At 38.2% G+C, this 20,018-nt stretch overlaps 1 protein-coding gene across 3 annotated transcripts; it reads left to right on the top strand.

Annotated features, from left to right (window-relative positions):
• Positions 1-2,388: 2,388 nt before the first annotated feature.
• Positions 2,389-19,887, top strand: abcd4 (ATP-binding cassette, sub-family D (ALD), member 4). 3 transcript variants are annotated; one of them, XM_033648431.2, is made up of 19 exons: positions 2,389-2,766; positions 3,710-3,828; positions 5,888-6,015; positions 8,870-9,009; positions 9,185-9,301; positions 12,039-12,164; positions 13,504-13,554; positions 13,791-13,885; positions 13,988-14,109; positions 15,722-15,813; positions 15,934-16,023; positions 16,191-16,396; positions 16,619-16,710; positions 17,629-17,665; positions 18,088-18,137; positions 18,275-18,327; positions 18,430-18,506; positions 18,741-18,856; positions 19,749-19,887. In XM_033648431.2, exons 1-19 carry the CDS (start codon positions 2,726-2,728, stop codon positions 19,851-19,853), a joined length of 1,857 nt encoding a protein of 618 aa, XP_033504322.1. In that variant the 5' UTR covers positions 2,389-2,725; the 3' UTR covers positions 19,854-19,887. The 3 variants fall into 3 exon arrangements, with proteins under 3 accessions (XP_033504322.1, XP_033504321.1, XP_078029912.1); XM_033648430.2 differs by having other exon boundaries at positions 18,055-18,137; XM_078173786.1 differs by lacking the exon at positions 2,389-2,766 and having other exon boundaries at positions 3,713-3,828; positions 5,893-6,015; positions 18,055-18,137.
• Positions 19,888-20,018: the final 131 nt, after the last annotated feature.

The following is a 20,018-nucleotide window of genomic DNA, read 5'->3' as shown; positions in this document are numbered from 1 at the left end:
TAGGTTTATTATTACCATCCATTCCCACAACTTTTTTTCTGTCATGCAAGGAAAAAATATGGAAACAAGGAGAATAAAACCTTCCAAAAAAGGACAAAAAACCTACTTTGAATGCATTTTATTTTTAGAATTGCTCTGAGTACGTCTTTCTTGGCAGGAAATATCATAAGAGGGCCAATCAGTCAATGCATCTGGGATTTTAAACTAGTGTTTACACCGCTTTTGAGTACTGTGAATATGGATGTTTGATGTGCATGTTATATTAGTTCATTGGAAGCAGTCTGCAAGAAATCAGTAATTAGAAATAAATGTAAAAGAAACTTATTTGAAATTAGGCCTGTTACCGAGATGACAACAGAAAAAGTCAAGTAACTTCAAATTTAATGAACCTTTGTTGAGTTCAGTTCTGCAAAAATCCAGACCAACAGCATTTTTTGTTTTGTCAATAGTGAGGGAAGGCATGCTGTGTTGGCAGTGAATGGTCATGTGTTTTACTCCTGCAGCACACTGAATTCATGCTTAACCTTTGAGCAACATAGATAAGGTTTTAGGTCATTATCTAGTTTGTAACCCACGCGTACAGTCAGCCCAATCAGTGGTCTTCTCTGTGCTGCTCTTAAAAACTTAATTTTGGGTAATGGTTACCATTATACATTTATAAGCTCTTAATGTCAGAATTTCAAGCAGTAATACTTAACTTAAAAAAGCAGGACTGATAAGAATAAATTTTTCCTTAATGGAAACATTCCTTTTTGATGCAGATGTTTTATAATGAGGTATTATTCAAGCACTATTTTAAGCCTTTCAAGTATGTCCAAGGTCTTGAAGCTGAGCCACTCCCAAGTACCCACAACCATTAATAGCCTCCTTATACAGGCCTGTGCCCACTTGTTTTTGGTTTTTAATACTGTGGTTGTCCAGATGTGGCTCCTGTCTCCTTAGAAATCGAGGCCATGGGACACAGAAAAAGACTGAACATGCTTTTGTGTGCGATAATAATTCCTTTATATCTGGTAACAGTAGATTTTTAAAGGGGAACACAGAGATAGAATGAGAGTATAACGGAGATTGGACTGTTTGCTGTGGTCATTTGACTACCACAAAAAATGCGATTGTTGCTGGTTGTTATGGTGACTGACAACACAAGTCAGTGGGGCCGTAAAGTGTGTCATGGTCACTAGTCTGAAAACTCCATATCGGCCTACCCTTATGCCTATTTTCCTTATTAAACAGCAAATACAGCCACACACCAATCAAAGTTTCTGTCTTTCACTGACCTAAAACTAACATTAGTTAAATTGCCTTGCTAACTCAAGGTAAAACGCACTTAATTCAAACTCTACAGAAACAAAACTCACCAAAACCGTCATATTTAGCCTTGTTAGTCATCTAGTAAATTAGTCCACTGTTTCAAACAAACACCATCTCTGGTTATGTTGCAATAAATCCTTAATTCTCAGCGTTAAATGTGAAAATATGCTGATCTGCAGCGGTTTATCTCCGTCTCTGAGTTGTCCACTGAGCAGTGGCTCTTGCTCGTTATTTGGAGGCAGTTACAGTTCAAGTTTACATGTTTCAACAAACATGCAATTATTAGCAAAAAAAAAAAACAGGGAAGTAACCATAACAGTAATAATTTAAAATTAACGCATTGCTTATTTGAAAACGTAGCCTAATATTTCACTGCTCATTCGGTCTTTACTGTAAAGCCTCACCTCAATGAGTATGCGACTCACCGCGAGTTATATGTAAGTTTATACAGACGTTAGCCTATCACAACGGTTACAATGGTGAAGATACACATACAAAATGGCCGCTACTCAGTCCATTCTACTCTCATTCTTTTTCTATGCGGGGACGCCACCTAAATTAAGAATTCCAACATGCCATTTCCATGGCTGAGGAAGGTTCAATCAATATTTCTGAACATGAACTACTCTCTCTTTCAAAGGAGTCTCAAACTAGAACATCTAGAACATTTTTTCCTGTTCATTGTGAGCACCTCCAGACTGTATACTTGATGACGTCACGAATTTGAGATTCAGCCCTCTAGTTTTGGGTTTTAGGAGAGTTGTTCATGTTTACATATATTTTTGGACTGTGTTAGACCACATGATTTACACGTATGAATTTTGAAAATGGGCGTAGTTCACCTTTAAGAGAGGAAGTCTATTTTGTATAGCTTATAGTATAGTTTGTTACTTTTTTTTAATAAGCTTGTAAAAAGATTTTCGCCATGAAGGGGGGTTTCAGTTAAGTATATGAGCAAAAGTGGTATTTTTGTGTTTTTTTTAGAGTGACTGATTCCAAAAAAAGCCATGAAACCTTTTATTTTGAAATATCGGCGGACACTAAACCGGAAATCCGGTCTTTTGCTTTCACCTACTGAAAACAAACACCTTCAACTTCAGTGCACAGCCGGGTAGCAAGGTAGGCGTCGGTGAGACCATGCCAAACATTTAAGCAAATTAATGCGGTCGTGACTCGTAATGAAGACGGTTGTTCGTTTGAATCATTTTATAAGTTTGTCCGTTAGTGTTGTCGTTAACCGTTGTAACTGTTAGCTAACGTTTGTGTTAGCCGTTGTAAAGTTACTGTTTGGCTGCTGTAGACGTTGATTAGTCCACAGTTAGCTTGTTAGCTAGTTAAAATTCGCTCCACGTTACGTCGACTCCGTAAAACACATGAGAAGTAAGTTTTATCTCGTAAAAATATACCAGTGCAGATGCCTCGTTTGGAAAAGACAAATGGCAGAGGGACAAAAAGGTAAGACTGAGGCTAACGTTACACTACACGGGGAACTGATGGAGATGTTCAATGTGTGGAGATGTCAGTGTTACCTTAAAGGGGAACTATGCCCATTTTCAACATTCATACATGTAATTCCTATGGTTTAAGACAGTCCAAAAATATAAGTAAACATGAACAACTCTTCCAAATCCAAAAGCTAGAGTGTTAAATCTCAAATTCGTGATGTCTTAAAGTAAAAGGTCTGCAGCTGCTCCATAGACAATGAATTGGGAAGGATGTTGTAGATGACACTGAGATCACCCTACATCCCTTGGTAGTGTTCCTAATGTGGGCACATGTCTGTTTCACAGCTATGAACACTACAAAAGAATGAAGTTCATTTGGGTAAAAAAAAAAGAAAGCAACATGTGGGTTCACAAAACCAATTTCTGTGGAGCAGCTCCAGACTTTATACCGTGTGACATCACAAGTTTGAGACTTACATCTTGGTTTCTGTCATTGAGAGAGAGTAGCTCATTGTCACAAATATTGATTGGCTTTCCCAGCCCATTAAAATAACATTGAATATTTTAATTTAGGCGGTGTTCCCCTTTAACAGCAATATTTTCTGTTATCCCTCTGCTGATTCAACTTACCTCATTATTTTCTCTGATATTTTATTTTGTAATTAATCTTCACTGCCATCAGATCATACACAAGTTCACAGTTAAAGGCTGTACATTCAAGATAATTTTAAAGTATAGTAAAATATTTTGTTTGCAGGTCAGTTTTCAGCAACCAGTTTAAATGCTGGTATTGCTGTATTAGGAAAGACAGTGCAAGTGACAGATGCAACATAATGCAATCATTTCCTCATGACAAAAATTGGGCATTTCATGTATGTGGCCACAGGGTGTGAGTTCATACATTTGTAATTTTCTAATACAATTTTTATGTCCCTTGCTGTGCATGACCTCAGACTAAAATTAGACTGGAAGTTTGTCGAGAGGTTCTGCGGCATCCAGAAGGTCCTGTTCCCATCATGGACCAGTCAAAGTGTGCTGATGTTCGGGACGCTGCTTGCTGTCACTCTGACAGGTAACTGCTGGGGCTCTTTGTGCAGGAGGAGAAGTGTGATAAGCAAAAGGAGAACTCAATTATCACAGTAAGGTCAAGCTAGCTATCAAACGACTGTAAATGTCTCTCACATGAAGCCTCATCACGAGACTACAATGCCTGTTGTGGCATTGTAAAACTACTCTCAGATAACACTATACTGCATACAATGTCATTTCTTGCTGACCTTAAGCTCAAAGGTCATCTTAAAGGTTTCCTGATTTCCCCACATCCTTTACAAGTCTATTGCCCCATTCATTTAGTTTCATTTATTTATTCCTTTTGACCCCTCCCCGGGGTATAAGGGACAGACAACAAAAAATAACATTAACAAATCAGGACAGGCGGCAGCCAATGCACAGCAAAATAAATAAAACAGAATTTGTGTACATACATACAAGTCAAAGCAAATCAAGAGAAACTATTCAAGATTTTTTTTAAAAGTTTCAACAAATTTGACAAGACCTTTACTTTTCGAGATGACATCAACTTTTGAAACTTATAAATATTTGGATTTGCTCTATAGAACTGTCCGACCAACTCTCTTCTCTCTTTATCAAACAAAGAACACACAAGTAGATAATGATATTCGTCTCCTCGATTGCCAGTCAAACAAAGAGTACATTTCCGGGGGACATTTTCACGATCATACCTGCGCTCAGAGATAGGTAACTTATGATTTCCACACCGAAACTTAGACAAACAAACTCTTTCGGCAGGTCTTAACATAATCAGATAAGGTTCAAAAGTGAAATCAGTTTTAAACAATTTATAACTATCACATAAAGGGTTACTTTGCAATTTCTCATGCCATCTCTGTAGTTCCATATCAGATAATCTATGTTCAATCATTAATTTTAAATATTTAGGGTTCATCCGTCCAGCGTCATGCCATAAGTACAATAAACCACAATCATCAAGAATATTTTTAACTTTGGAAATCCATTTACACTGAAAAATATTGTCATACAAAGTCTTGAAAACAGTAAACACAGTCAAAGAGATTTTTGCTGTATTATGACTAATTAAATGTACCCAAAAGTTAATCATTCTCATGTTTACCTTTAAATCTAAACTATTTCGACCAAACTCTCCATAAATAATACAATTTGCTGTGCGTTTATTAACATTAAGTAAACGTTTCAAGAAAGATCTGTGAAGCATTTCAATTTGGTCAAGTTTATGAAATCCCCAGACTTCACTTCCATATAAAAGAATAGGCACTATAAGCTGGTCAAATAACTCACATTGTATATCAACAGGTAACTGTAATCTAGTAACTCTGTTTTCCAAGGAGAATAAAGCTCTTTTAGCTAGTTTAACTTGCTTAGCTATTGCTTTATCAAATCGTCCATTAAAATTAAATAACGTTCCAAGATAGTCATACTCAAAAGTAACTTCTAATTTATCTGAACCAAACTTAAATTCTGGGAGTATCCGTAATTTCCCCCTAGAGAAAATAACAACCTTTGTTTTGTCTGTGTTGACAGTTAAATACCAGTTTTTACAATAAGAAGCAACTGCATTTAATGCGGCCTGTAATTCTGAAGGAGTTTCTGCCAGTACAATCGTATCATCCGCGTAAAGCAGGACATATAATTTCAGATATATCCCTATTTCACCATTCATCACATTGCGGCATTCAGTTGAAAAAAGTTGAAGTCCGTTGTACCATTGACTCACACATTTTTTAAAGTCATTTAAATATAGTGCAAACAATAGTGGTGATAAATTATCCCCCTGACAAACTCCTACATTACATACAAATTGTTCAGATAAATCATAACCAGCTCTAACACAAGATTTGGCATTCTCATAAATATTATGTATCACATTTAATACTCTTCCGTTTATACCAAGTGCAACTAATTTAAACCATAGTGATGACCTATCTACCAAATCAAACGCTTTTTTATAATCAACAAAAGCACAATACAGTCTTTTTTTCTTATACAAGTACCATTCAACCAGTGAGTGAAGAACAAAAATATGGTCAAGGGTTGAACAACAATGCGTTAACACATTTTTTTTCTGCCCTCAGAGCAGCTGATCATTTACCAAGTGGGCATCCTCCCCAGCCACTTCTACAATGTGCTGGCAGACCAAGATTACTCCGGCTTCAAGAGTCTGGTGGGCACAGCTATGGTGCTCATCTTGCTCAACTCCACAGTAAGTTGAAGAAGCTGTGGGAGTTTTTGGCCTGCTGTCATTTTGCTCTTGTTTTTTTGTTTATGCCTCTTTTGTTTATGTTGGCTCTTATAGAACATTGCCTTCCTCTAGAGATTTGGACAAATAAACATTTAATTAAAAAAGAGCTGTGTGGGATGACAAGAGTTGACCTAGCTGCTGTTAATAATAGCCAGAGAATCCCAAAAGTACCAAAAAAAGTACAGCCTTCTGTCAGTTATCTTACAGTTTTGCTGTATGTGGAATTTGGTCTTTCAACGGTTTGCACTCTTCAAGCATGTGCAAACTCAGCTGAAAGTCACTCTTATCATTTTCCTTTGTGCCCAGCTCTGCTTCTGATTGGTCTGCAGACTTGTGAGATTGTTTAAAAGTGCCTGTACTTTAATTTACTTTATAGTTACTGCTTCATCACACAGATTTTTACTCTAACTCTATTTATGTACTGGATATTACACCAAGGAAACTAAAAAATAAGGAAGGGTCATTACATCACTATGTAGCATGTGAACCAAGGTTTGAAATTAGCACCAGAAACCAGCCAAATGCTGGTAAAATATGCAAGTGGCTGTGAGATTTGCTTCACTCACCAGCCAAAAAACAATGGTTATCTATTGAATGGCTGGTAGATTTTGAAATTGAGCAGGCACAGTACCAGGTAGACAAAAAAAGTAAATTTCCAGCCCTGGCATGAACGTACATTGGTTTTCTCTTATAGATGTATTTGATCATCAAAAACTAAGGTAAGTTTATTTATATAGCACATTTCAGCAACAAAGCAAATCAAAGTGCTCCACATAAACATCTAGACAAGGTGCAAAAGAAACACAGTATAAAAGAACATTTAAAAGCAATTCATTAAAGAACTAGAGAATAGAAAATAAAAAGTTAAAGTGCAATAAAACATGTATAAAATACAGAAATAAAAGTTACAGTGCAGTTAAAATCAGTAAAAGTATTTGGATGATGAAAATTACAGTGCAGTGTAAGAAATGAATAAATATTTGATTTAATAAAAGGCAGCGATAAACAGATAAGTCTTCAGCATTGATTTAAAAGAAGACATCCTACATTAAATACGAGATAAACCGATTAATGTCAGTAAGAAATAATCCTTGTGAAGGTGTGAAGGAAACAGATGGGGCTGCGGTGTTGGTGAATGATAGCAAATATAACAGACTCTTTACCTTAATCGTTGTCATGACTTATGTGTGTGTTAGCTAATAATACAGACTAAATGACTAGTATGAATGTTATTCACTGAAGGAAACAACAAGGCATGCAGCATATACAATGACGTCCTAGTTTGCTTTAAGAATATTTACTGGATAAACTCTGTGAAATGTATCCAAATATTACTCCAGCATGCGACCGTTGTCTGTTGTGGGCAATCACCACCTCCCAATGTAACACAATATTATTTGTAACCCTACTAACACGTAGATTCATATTATTAAATTAAAAGCAAACACGAGATCCTGCCCATTCTGCCCTCGTGAAGGATGTGATGCACCGCCTGCATTTGGAAAAGTTTGAATTCTCCATAAGAGGGTATAAAAACAACCTCTACCAGGTTTGGCAACCCTTTATAGCCAACTGTAAGAAAGATGCACTAAGTCCTTCCCCTTCTAGAAAGTCTGTTTCCACTTTTATATTACTGCCACTGTTTGTTTAACTTTGAAAACCCCAATAAAAAAAGAAAATTTACTGAACTCTGACAGAACAAATCTTTGACTCCAACCTTTTAAAATCAGAGCTTTTGATAAATTGAGCTGGTTATAACTGCAGTCAGGCCACAATTGGTGATGTATCGAGTGCGGCTATCCTGGAATAAAGGGGCTTTAGTGCCACAGCTTTTTAAACCAGTAGCTGAGGAAGAATACAAAAATACCACTTCTGCTCATACACTTAAAAAGATAAAGACAGACGACATGACAGCTCCCATCTCAAGACAGCTCCCAAGTGTCATCTCAAACCATGTTAGCGGATGGGACATGGGCAAAACAGAAAAATCAAAGTACACATCAAATAAATTCTCTCCAGAGACAGCGGTGTGTGACAGTAGTTGTGCTCACAATCAGCGGCACTTCTTGCAGTTGGTCAGACAGGCGTACTGGCAGGAACTTAATACCATGCACATTTATATAAAAACATCAGTCAGCATCACATGATGTGTTGGGTTTTTTATGTGGTGAAACAGATTTCAGTCACAGCTGAAACAGCGCAAATATAATGTGTTACTTCAATACAAGTGGCACCACTGCAAAACTTGAATGCCTTCATTGACGCAATGACCCTTCCTTCTTTTTTAGACTATATGAGGAAGTTGACTGAACACAAATTAATTATTATTGGAGTGCAACGTTGCTGTCATAATTGGGACAAAGCCTGTGTTCCCAATACTGTACATTATCTGCCTAGATACATATTTGAATGTGTGCTAAAAGTAATAATAAATCAAATTGATAGTTTCCTATATCTTAGTGTATGACATCATGTTTGATTTTGGATTGCTGTTGTAATAGACAATGGCAACTTTCCAAGGTCAGGGCAGCCTGACATATTCATTTCACAGTCTACACACATGACCTTGATACCTGGATTTTGAACCTCAACACATCATGATAATGAGTTTATTATGCTCTACATACAGCTTTTTAACACAATCCTTTATAAACAAACAGCTGTAACAGGCTTCTTCCAAAATATGAGAAATCATTTGATGGTTACTCTTGTTAGTCTCATAGAGATCATCATATACTTACAATTTATTGTCTGTGTTACTGTATTGTCTAATAGACAATTTCTCTCTCTCTGTGTTCCTCTCTCCCTCTTCCAGCTGAAAAGTATCGACCAGTACATTTGCAATCAGATGTACGTTAGCTGGAGAAAGACGCTAACTGAGAGCCTCCACACGTCCTACTTCCAGGGCCGAGTCTATTACACACTCAATGTACTCAGAGAGGATATAGACAACCCGTAAGCTTTAATGGTTTTCTATTTGTAGTCTCACCAATGCCTTTTTAAAGTACGTTGACACAAATGCAATTTCAGTTCATCAACATTTATCAACAAATCCAGCATCTGAATGTTTTTATGTTAGATGATTAAACATTGTCATTTTTTTCTTTGTTTCTTTCTGTGTAACCTGCAGAGACCAGCGAATCAGTCAGGACGCAGAGAGGTTGTGTAAGCAGATGAGCACCATGGCTAGTCGTTTGATTGTGTCACCGTTCACACTGGCTTACTACACCTACCACTGCTTTCAGAGGTGAGTTTGTAGAGTACTGTTGCGACTTATTTTGTCAGACCCAAACTCATGTAACATCATTGTTCACACACTGTTCTCTGTTATGGTATCACATTATTACAGCCACATTTGCAGGGTCCGACATTAACAACACAGGTACCACACAGAAACTTTTACAAAGGGTCATAATGTGCTTCTAGTAACTGTCAAATGGCCAGTGAAAGCTGTTTACACAGCGGACACGGAGAGCAGCTTAGTGCCTGCTCTCGTGGGACAAAGATCTCTGATAGAAAGACGGTTCACTCTGCTCTGCCGCCAGGAACAAACTGGGAGGCAAAGATTCTCTCTGAGGAAGAGGGCTCATTTTGCTGCAGGGTTCACCAAAACGTTTTTTTGTTGTTGTTGTTGTTTTTTATTAAATTGAACACACATTAAAGAACATACAAGATCCTGTAGAGAATTAATACATTAAATACAATACAATAAACATTATCAAATTAAATGAAGGAAGAGGATATTTGTAAAGTCAAATAAAATATTGGGATTTATGTAAAAATATACATAGAAACATATAAATAATTATATAATTAAAGATATGTAGGCTATGTTAGGTGAATACTCCTGTCAGTGACCCTGACCACTGGCATTGGCAAAAGAACTGGAGTTGGTCCCCGGACGCTGCACTGCGGCTGCCCACTGCTCCTAGTGTATACAGTAGGATGGGTCAAATGAAGAGGTCAAATTTCGTTTCAATGTATGTCATGTGCTGAGAATGGACAATAAAGAATCTTCTTCTTTTAATAATTTCTTAATAACTAGGAGATAACAAAAGAATAAAGAGATTTCAAAGACTTAAAAAATAAGGGACATGAATCAAAACAACAAGAAACGAGATATATCCCCAGTCATGCACACCCAGTTTTAATAAACTCAGTACTGTTTTTCAACACATATATTGTTTTGTCTTCATTCAATGTAGTTAGCACATATTGTTATTGCACCATTGGTTTTGGCCTTGGTGCCCCACATTTTTGCCGTGATGCCCCTATAAATTTGTATTTATCAAAGGCCAAAGTGGCCTTGCCCTAAAAATGACTTAATTCCAGGCCTGTAATCGTGTATTTCCTCTCCTGTTTCTGTCCTCGGAGGGGCCAGTTGCAGCGTGCTGCTTTTTTATGTGCTGCTGCCTCCATTGGCTGAGCGTCTCTGCTGACGTAAGATATAAGTCATGAGCGAAAATATGCACCACACAGCCAGAAAAAGAACACTTAGGCAGGGCAAGTAAGAATTTAGATGGGGCAAGTAGATTTGAGAAGTACTTGCCCGGCAGAGCAAGTAGGAAAAAACCTTAACGTCGGACCCTGATTTGTCTGTATTTGTGCTTGAGAGACGCACACTAACTCAAAAAAAGAATGAGAGATTAATTAGAAAGTTGTTGCAAATAAAGACTTCCCTTTTTATATATATAAATTTTAGTCATCTCATGTGCTCTTTGTCTGTGGTGTGTTAAAGGGTAACTTCTGTAAATTTGAACGTGGACCCTATTTTCCCATGTTTTTGTATCTAAGTGACTAATGGTAACAACAGTGTTTGAAATTGGTCCAATATTGAGCAAGAGCGCTGCAGCTGGCAGCAGCAAAACAGGCTGAAACAGGCTCCGGGCATGCACACACCACTAATGTACGTCCACTAAAAGTGTTTGTTTTTGCCACTGACAGGCTCAGATTATTATTCTAAGTGTCTGTCATCATTATGGAAAGGATCCCTACAGAGATAGACCTTTTTGTTGAAGAGTAAGATCCTTTCTGTTTCACCAGGAACAGTCCTCAAAGCGCTATAGCAAATACTACCAGACTCCATTTAAATAAACAGTCATTTAAGCGTGTAGAGAGTCAGCATATTTTCACATGTAACTGGGTGAAGTCAGGGTTTATTTTAACCAAACCAGAGCTGGCGATTGTTGGAACAGTGGAGGACGAACCAAGATGGTTTTTGTGAGTCATATTTTGTTTCTGCCGATTTTGAATGAAGTGTGTTTGACAATGATAAAATTGCAATTTATTTTAATGGAGTCTGGAGGGTTTGGCGATAGCAGTTTCAGGGCTGTTTCTGGTTAAACGAAATGGATCTTACTCTTTAACAAAAAGATCTATCTCTGTAGGGACCCTTTCCATAATGTTGTCAGACACTTAGACTAACAATCTGTCAGTGGCAAACCAAGCACTTTAAATTGATGTAAATTGACGGTACAGAAATACCCAAGTGGTCACATTGCAGCTTGTGATGAAACTGCTGGCTGCAGTCCCGTTGCTCAATACTGGACCAAGATGTTGTCCCCATTTGTCACTTAGACACAAACGCGCAAAAATAGGGTCCAGGTTGAACAGTACAAGTCCAACTGTTGTCAGTGACTCTTGACAGATGACGGGCATATTTTGCATGTGTCTGTTCCAGCTCGAAAGGTCTGCTGCAACTCTAAACCTGTTTAAATGGAGTCTAGTTTTCCATTGTATTTTGTGAAAAGTGAGGCTCTATGTTTGGGCTGTAACTGCAGCAAAATGACACTGTAAGTGTTATTTCTCTGAGTATTATATTTTGTATACTTTGACTGTTTGATTTTATTCACATTTGTTCTGTTTTAATGTATTTGCCTTTTCATTGTCTTCGTCAAGTTGTTTTAATGCCTTAGGTAAAGAACTCTGAATTGCCTTTTGTGTTTTGAAAAGAGGTGTATAAATAAAGGTGCTTTGTTTTGCAGCACCGGTTGGATCGGTCCTGTGAGTATCTTTGGCTACTTTGTCGTTGGGACCATTGCCAATAAAATCCTCATGGGGCCGATTGTGTCAACTCTGTTTGAACAGGAAAAACTGGAGGGAGACTTCAGGTATGTAAGTTGTGTTGTATGAAGTGACAAACGCACAACTGTCTTGTGTCAATAAGAATGTTTGCTGACAAATGAGCAAAGCAGGACTGAACTTAAGTTTTTTCCCAGAACTTGAAGAAAGTAGTTGGGTGTTTTTGCAGTTTAATTTGATGCAAATCCTTTCAGTGTTTATTTTTAAGGAAAGCAGTGCTTTGTTAAGAGGAAGTGTAGTAGACTTTGGCCCAGAGCCTTTTGCGTCTGAGGAAATAACACAGGACGTGTGTCAGCTGTTAAAAGAGGAATTGTAAAGCAATCTAACTGTCACAAGTTAAAAGTGTAACTGCGCCCATTTTCAAAATTCAGACATGTTAGTCCTATGGTCTAATGTCCTAAAATATAATATTAGTAACCACAAACAACTCCTAAATCCAAAAGACGGACTGCTTTGTCATCAAGTATGAAGTCTGGAGCTGCTCTATAAACAATGAAATGGAAAAGATGTTGTACATGACACTGAGAGCACTGAGGGGAATGTTCTTAGTTTATGTTTACATTTTCTGTTTCAGAGCTGAGAGCACTACAATAGTACAGAGCTCATTTGGTTTTAAAAAAGAAAAACACAAAATCAGGCTCCTATTCATTGTCTGTGGAGCAGCTCCAGACTTTATACTTGATAACACCAATCCATTGTTCTTGGAGCGGACAAGTGCAATGGAACAGTCATCCAAGTCTGACTTCCAAGTCGGAAACTTGGGCAAGATCCATCTAGCCTGGGTTCACCAACATAAACACATATGAAAGGTTTATTAGCAGAGACTAACCATGTCATTTACGAGGGGGTCCAACACAAAACATGCAACACACTTCATTACAATGAACACAATCACAGCATCAAAAACATCACATTTACCATCTTATTCCCACATCATTCCTAGAAGCCCACAATACCTGCACATAATAATCACCAATCATTATTTTTGCAAGGTCGACAGTGAGCGAGAGTCTTTTCTACAAGTTTTATTCTTCTTGTCTCTCTCGTACGCACTTGGTTGGAGATAGATGTGCAAAGTATTTCTTTGTTTTGTGTTTAGGAGTACACACTTGAAATGACTGACTTCTGACTTGCAGTGGATTTCAGGGTTATTTCTCTGGTATCTGGCTTTGAGAGAGAGTAGCTCATGTTCACAAACATTGATTGAACTCTTCGAGGCCATGAAAATAACATAGTGGAATTCTTAAGTTAGGTGGTGTCCTCTTTAAAGCTATTTAATTTGGTGTTGATAGGGGAACAGTGAAATGCAAATTGTATTAAATCTTAAATTGCATTGCTTGAAATTGAATAATGTTTTTGTGTCTCCAGATTCAAGCACATGCAGATCCGTGTCAACGCAGAATCTGCAGCTTTTTACAGGTGAGGCACAAACACGATTTATATACCAGGGTCGTCTTGTGCACGAATGATGCCTGCAGAGATTTCTCAAATCAATATAAAAATATTTCCTGAAAGTTTAGACAATGATAGCTTGTAACTTCCAAAGAAACTGCACTGGGTGTGTGATTAAAAAGAAAAATACAATACCTGGCACTGAATCGTTCTGACACACCAAATCATATTGTTTACAGAGTTAAAACTGTCTCTGTTTTTAGAGCCGGTAAAGTGGAGCACATGAGGACCAACCGCAGGCTGCAGGCTCTGTTACTAACTCAGAAGAGTCTAATAAACAAAGAGCTCTGGCTTTATAGTAAGAACATCCTACAGTGTACACCGCCTCCCACTCACTGACTCATATGTTTCACTGATTGCTTTGATTAAACTTGTTAACCTCTGACCCTTCCTCTCTCAGTCGGGGTAAACACCTTTGACTACCTTGGAGGTTTCCTCAGCTACATTATAATCGCCATTCCCATCTTCACTGGTATCTACGATGGTCTCACTCCTGGTGAGCTCAGTGCACTCATCAGTAAGGTAAGCTTTTGTTTCCTGTCCCTACTCTTCACATCTTGTAGTTCTTAAGAAATACAACTCTTTGTATGAAGTTTGAGTAGCTACATGTGCAGACTAGCCCAGAGAAGTACTGGTACTCATGAATGTGAATTTTGATATGAAGTTATTGAATTTCTATGGTTGGCTAAGTTTAGGCACGACTGAACTGTACTGCCACCAACTGGATTTTAAAGAAGACCTGTCATCTTCAGGTTCATACTTGTATATAATGCCTCTACTGGAACACATTTACATGCTTTAATGGCCAAAAACACTGTGCTGGAAGACCTGTAATCACCTTTAGAAAGCTTTGTTTAGTGCCCTGTGTTTTTAAGCTGCCCTCCCAAAAAAAGCCCAGTCTGCTCTAATTGGTTAGAATTTATAGGTACTCTATATCTCTGCATCTCTGCACCGTCATTGCAGCCAAAGAATGACTGTAATGGAGTATAGTTACACTTTTTACAATCAGATGTTGCTAATAAAAGCTTCTAAACACATTGGGGCATGTTCCAGTAGGAATATGATCTGAAATTGGAAGAAATTAACATCAGCAACAAAGTATACATGCCCTATTAGCATGTAGCTACATGTAGCAGTGTACCTAATGTATACATTTGCAGTAGCATGCCTGGAGCAGATGATCATATAATGAAATTCAACACACTACAATGTTTTGCTGTTGACAAAGTAGAAAAAATGTTGAAAACAAAGTATTCAGAATGGTCTGAAGCCTGAGGTTTTTGCTTACAGGGTTTACTTCTACACAACTTTGGCCACTTTTAGTATAAACATCCTTCATTGCACCACTATATTTAAGACACAAAATATGGTAAAGTATAATAGGTCCCCTTCAAGATGTATGGCATTTATCCTGCCAAGGCCAAATGCCCTATCTAAGTGTTAAGGAAAGTGAAAAAAAAATTAGTGTATCCATCCTGTGATACTTATCTGCCCCAAAATTTAATGGGTTCTTCCTTATCTCCTGCAACACCCTTCCACCAGTTTTCATGAAAATTGGTCCTGTTTTCTGTAATCCTGCCGACAAACAACCACCATCAACCAAAAACATAACCTCCTTGGTGGAAGTAATGAAAGGCAGACATGAGTGAACAAAGATTATTCACTTTAAAAATAAGTTAAATTGCGAATACAGTTATAAAGTCATAACAACTTTAAAATTTTGACTATGAATGGATGACAGTTTGAGCTTGTTTTACCTTTTCCTCACAAAGTTTAGCTGAGAGATGGCAGAGGGTTTGAAAGTCCTGTCATCACAGAATAGCTGGCTGAATGTGATGTGTTGCTAATTTCACCACTAGGTGGCAGCAAAAGCTTTCTCTCCTGATAAAACATTCATGCTGAGCTCAGTGCCTGTTGTTAGACAGAGTTCTCACTTCTAACTTGTATTATTGTCGCTTCAAAACTGTTTCCACCACATGTAGACAAGCACGTATTAGTTTTATCATCATTAAATTCCTCTTGTCATGCTGTCGTCCAATGAGCCTTGTTTGTTCTGTGTTCACTTTCTTCTTTTAATAGTCATGTCTTTTATTCACTCTGTGCTCTGGTTCTCCCTCTCCTTGTTCATATTCAGAACGCCTTTGTGTGCATCTACTTGATAAATGGCTTCACGCAGCTAATAGACCTGTCAACCACTCTGTCAGATGTGGCTGGATACACCCACAGGTATCACACTGCATGCTTAAGATCACTTCCTGGAGGATAGACGATGACAGCAGCGTTTGTGCATGCCACCCGCCTTTCTATCACTGAGCCTGTGTGTGTGTGTGTATGTGTTGTGGTCAGGATTGGGGAGTTGAGGGAGGTGATGGATGACATCCTACGCAAGCAGTGTGACTATGACCCAGCATCAGGGGAAAGCTACGACTTTGACAGGTTTGTGTGAGCAGTTTTACATTAATTTCTGCTGCAAAAAAAGTATAAGCGAAGATTTAAGCAACTCACTGCATGTTAGCAGAGTACACTCATGAAAATAAAGTCTTTGTAACAAAATATTTCAGCCTCCACGTGTTCTTTGTTTTTTATTTAATTTCCCCACACAGTGACTTCAACGTCCACGCAGGCCCAGCAGACACTGCCTTCATCCTGGACCATCTTTCTTACAAATCTCCATACTCAGAGGAGCTGCTGGTGGAGGATCTGAGTCTGAAAATCAGCCAGGGGACACATCTGCTGGTAGTGGGGAACACAGGCACCGGCAAGACGTCACTACTGAGGGTCCTTAACCGACTGTGGGAGGCACATAGTGGTGAGAAAAGGATGTTGTTTGATTAATTTAAATCCATGATAATGTGAGAGAAGAGCCTAAGTTTAGGCTGTAATAATAATAAGAATAGAAGTATAGTCAAAACATAGCACTTTTTGTTGTTATCGTTCATATTTTTACACCAAAAATAATGTGACAAAATGGACTACAAAAGATATCTGCATACATCAGTAGCCTCCTATCAACTGTCTCCCGTCTTCTCAGGTTTTGTGCAGATGACGACATGTTTCGGGCCCAGAGGAACCCTCTTCCTGCCACAGAAACCTTACCTGACAGACGGCACACTGCGCGAACAGGTCAGTTTTTCATCTGTTGTTCCTCTATAGAGCCTGTAACATGTTCAAGGAATACTTCACCCACAGAATGATCATTTGTATATCAGTTACTCATCCACAACTCTCACAACTCATGCAGTATAATCCAAGTTATATTTGTCCAGTTAAATGCTCAGTACCTGCCATATACATGTATTTTTGCTAAAACTGTAAAACACTTCTGCGTATTACAAATGCGTGTGCTCACACAGGCACACTACTCGTATGTAGAAGTGTTTTAAATAGTAATGTTATAGCGGAAAAAAAAGCATGTGTTGGGGAGGTACCTCATAATAATACTGTTATGACAAAGACAGAAACAGACACAAAGAAGTAACACAACATACACACCTGTACCTTCTGATCATTCCTCTACCCTGACCTTCCCCCATCCCTATGAGTCTTTCTCTAAATTCAACTATACATGTATAAAGTTTCTTAAACGTGCACTATTGGGTAAAAGCTAGCTAAACTGAGTGCCTCCTTCCTGAGCCTCAAGCATGATGTAACCTGCCCCCTTCATCCTAGCAACAGAGAGCTCCACAGATAAAATCTCTGTTGAGGAGTTTTTCCACTGCAAAATAGAAAGACTGTGTGGTGGCTTCCACCTAACTACCAACATCTTTTTAGCAGCAGTGCATGCTGATACCCATAGCTGCCTCTGAGTGTGATCAAAGCTGATGTTTTGAAATGCGAACCCCTTTACTTCAGTTCATCAAGAATGATTTTGAATTCTATGTTCATTGTGGAGGAAGGAGAGAAACAAAGTTTTCAGGGTAACACTGGGTGAATAATTGTATTTCTTTAAATCATAAATGTCTAGATGCCTGTTGCAAGTTTACCAAAGTGCTGAAATCTACAAAAATTAACTAACTGAACTGGAACTCTCCTCTCTAACAGGTGATCTACCCACTGAAGGATATTTACCCTGCATCAGGTATCAGGCTTCACTCTGAATGTTGCACTGTTTAACACTTAAATATACAGTTCAGTCAAAGGCTATACATGTTAATTCATTTGATCACAATTAGTTCTGGCAACAACAAAAAAAAACACAAAAAGCTCATAAGTAAACACGTGTCATTCAGACATGCAGTTGATAGATGCATAATTAATACATTAAAAGCCAAGGAACATGTTGTTTCAAATGTTTCCTGACAGCAGTATGTTCTTTAAATTAGACAGCTCATTTATTACCACAATAGTGATGAGATGACATCAAGATGACTGTGTTTAGATACATAATCTGTACTTGGGTCTTGTTTTCATGTGTAACTCTGTCTTGATGTTGCCTTCTGTATTGACTGAAATAATTAATTTGTGTAGGTGATACTCATAATGTGAGTGTCCTCTCTCCAGGGTCAGTGGACGATGACAGAATCATACAGTTCCTGGAACTAGCTGGAGTGGTGAGTGACTTTATCCTTCTATTTAAACTAAAATCCTCATTTTGTTTTTACAGAATTGTTTATTCACGTTAAATATTTCACTAAACGATTCTGAATTTGAACACTGATCTTATGTCAAACTTCTATCTGTGGTCCAGTCCAGCCTCCTAAAGCGGACAGGCGGGTTGGATGAAAAGGTGGACTGGAACTGGTAAGAGAAAATACAAACAAAGACAAAGTGAAACAGTAAATGTATGTATTCTTCAGTTGTGCCACGGAGCAATGCAGATGCTGAAGTAGTTTTTCTCTGCAGGTACGATGTTCTGTCTCCAGGTGAAATGCAGCGTCTCTCCTTTGCACGCCTCTTCTACCTGCAGCCCGCATATGCAGGTGTGTAGCTCTGGATTTCTGTTCTGTATTCATGAATGATTCATCTGATAAAACAAGACTTTAAGTGATTCTGACACAGAAGTTTCAGAGGAGCCAGCCTCGCCCACTGTCTTTGATTTAACACTAAGTTTAGCATCTCAGATGTAAAACATTTACATCCTGTCCTCTGTGTTAGAGGTGACCCAGACCAGAGCTTTGTCAGACAAGTGTTTTTTTACTCTCTTTTTTGTGCAGTGTTGGATGAAGCCACCAGTGCTCTGACAGAGGAGGCAGAAGCACAACTGTACAAAACCTGTAAACAGCTCGGTATGACTTTGGTCAGTCTGGGACACCGCAGCACCCTGGAGAAGGTAGGCTCAACACACACGTGTCCTGAACATCCCTGACCAGGGGCCAGACGCATAAAACTGTGTAGATTCACAACTAAAACTCTGTGTACCGACAAAGACAAAAATATGCATATATATATATATTATTTTTGTAAGATTTATAAATCCGCAGGAATGCATGATTGTGTTTAATAAATTACAATAATTGTAGAGTGGGAGGCTGCAGCAATACAGTCATACAGTATAGCATCATCATCTCCAAATAAATGTCAGCCTACAGATGAAATGGTTGTTTATTAGCAGGTTGGTTATTTACAGACAACACTAATGATATCTAGTCATTCAATCAAACATAAATAGATTTCCAGATAAGTAACATCCAGCAACCATCCTTAATTTATTAAGGTACTGTGATTGCTCAGGTTCAGACAAGGTCTCAAAACAATTATTAGACGTGTCCATAAAACAAAAGTTTAACAGGAAGCAAATGCATAAAAACATCAAAGTTATTATGCAAACACACATCAAGTTGTTTTAAAATCTACAGGAGCTTTAATTTTCATCCCCCACATAGGTGTTTGTGAAGTACTTGTATCTGCAGGTCTCATCTATTGGCAATGGACACATGCAGCTGGTTAGCAAGCACTCCCTTTTTTCTTACCCACAAATGCCTGGGAAGTGCATGTGTAATAATGTATTGCTGTATCGTTACATAGGCCAACCCTTTTTAAACTACTTAAACTCATGGTAAAATATTAAGGAAAAGTTTGTTTGGTATAAATGTGTAGGGAGCCCTTGGTTTTTTAATACATCCGTTTTCTTTTTTCAATTTTAGCACTCTGCTCATTGGCTTTGTTCTCAAATCTGTCTAAATCTACCAAGGATATTAACTCTGTCTCTCTGTTTCTCACAGTACCATGATGTCCAGTTGAAGCTGTGTGGAGAAGGCCGGTGGGAGTTAACCAAACTAAAAGGAGGCAGCGGGACTAGTCTCAGTCTTAGAGAAGAAGCCACATGATTGCAGAGTCATCTCTTTGAAATCCTGGACTGTACTTATCTGGTTTGTATGTGTTCATGCAGCACTCCAGCAGAGCTCAACTAAAATCTACTGGATCCAAGACTTTAACAAATGAATGGTTCAGATGGCTCTGAGTAAATTCAACAAATCAGGACAGAAAAAAGA

Source organism: Epinephelus lanceolatus, chromosome 13, assembly GCF_041903045.1.
Source record: "Epinephelus lanceolatus isolate andai-2023 chromosome 13, ASM4190304v1, whole genome shotgun sequence".
In the NCBI taxonomy this organism is placed as follows: domain Eukaryota; kingdom Metazoa; phylum Chordata; class Actinopteri; order Perciformes; family Serranidae; genus Epinephelus; species Epinephelus lanceolatus.
The sequence above is the reverse complement of the archived record's forward strand: the minus strand, read 5'-3'. Positions and strand labels throughout refer to the sequence as shown.

Excerpts from the sequence above, each read along its gene's own strand:
- abcd4 (XM_033648430.2), top strand. The coding sequence starts at position 2,726 with ATGCCTCGTTTGGAAAAGACAAATGGCAGAGGGACAAAAAG. Across the intron at positions 2,767-3,709 it reads AATGGCAGAGGGACAAAAAG|ACTAAAATTAGACTGGAAGT; the intron begins GTAAGACTGAGG and ends GCATGACCTCAG. Across the intron at positions 16,397-16,618 it reads ACTGTGGGAGGCACATAGTG|GTTTTGTGCAGATGACGACA; the intron begins GTGAGAAAAGGA and ends CCGTCTTCTCAG.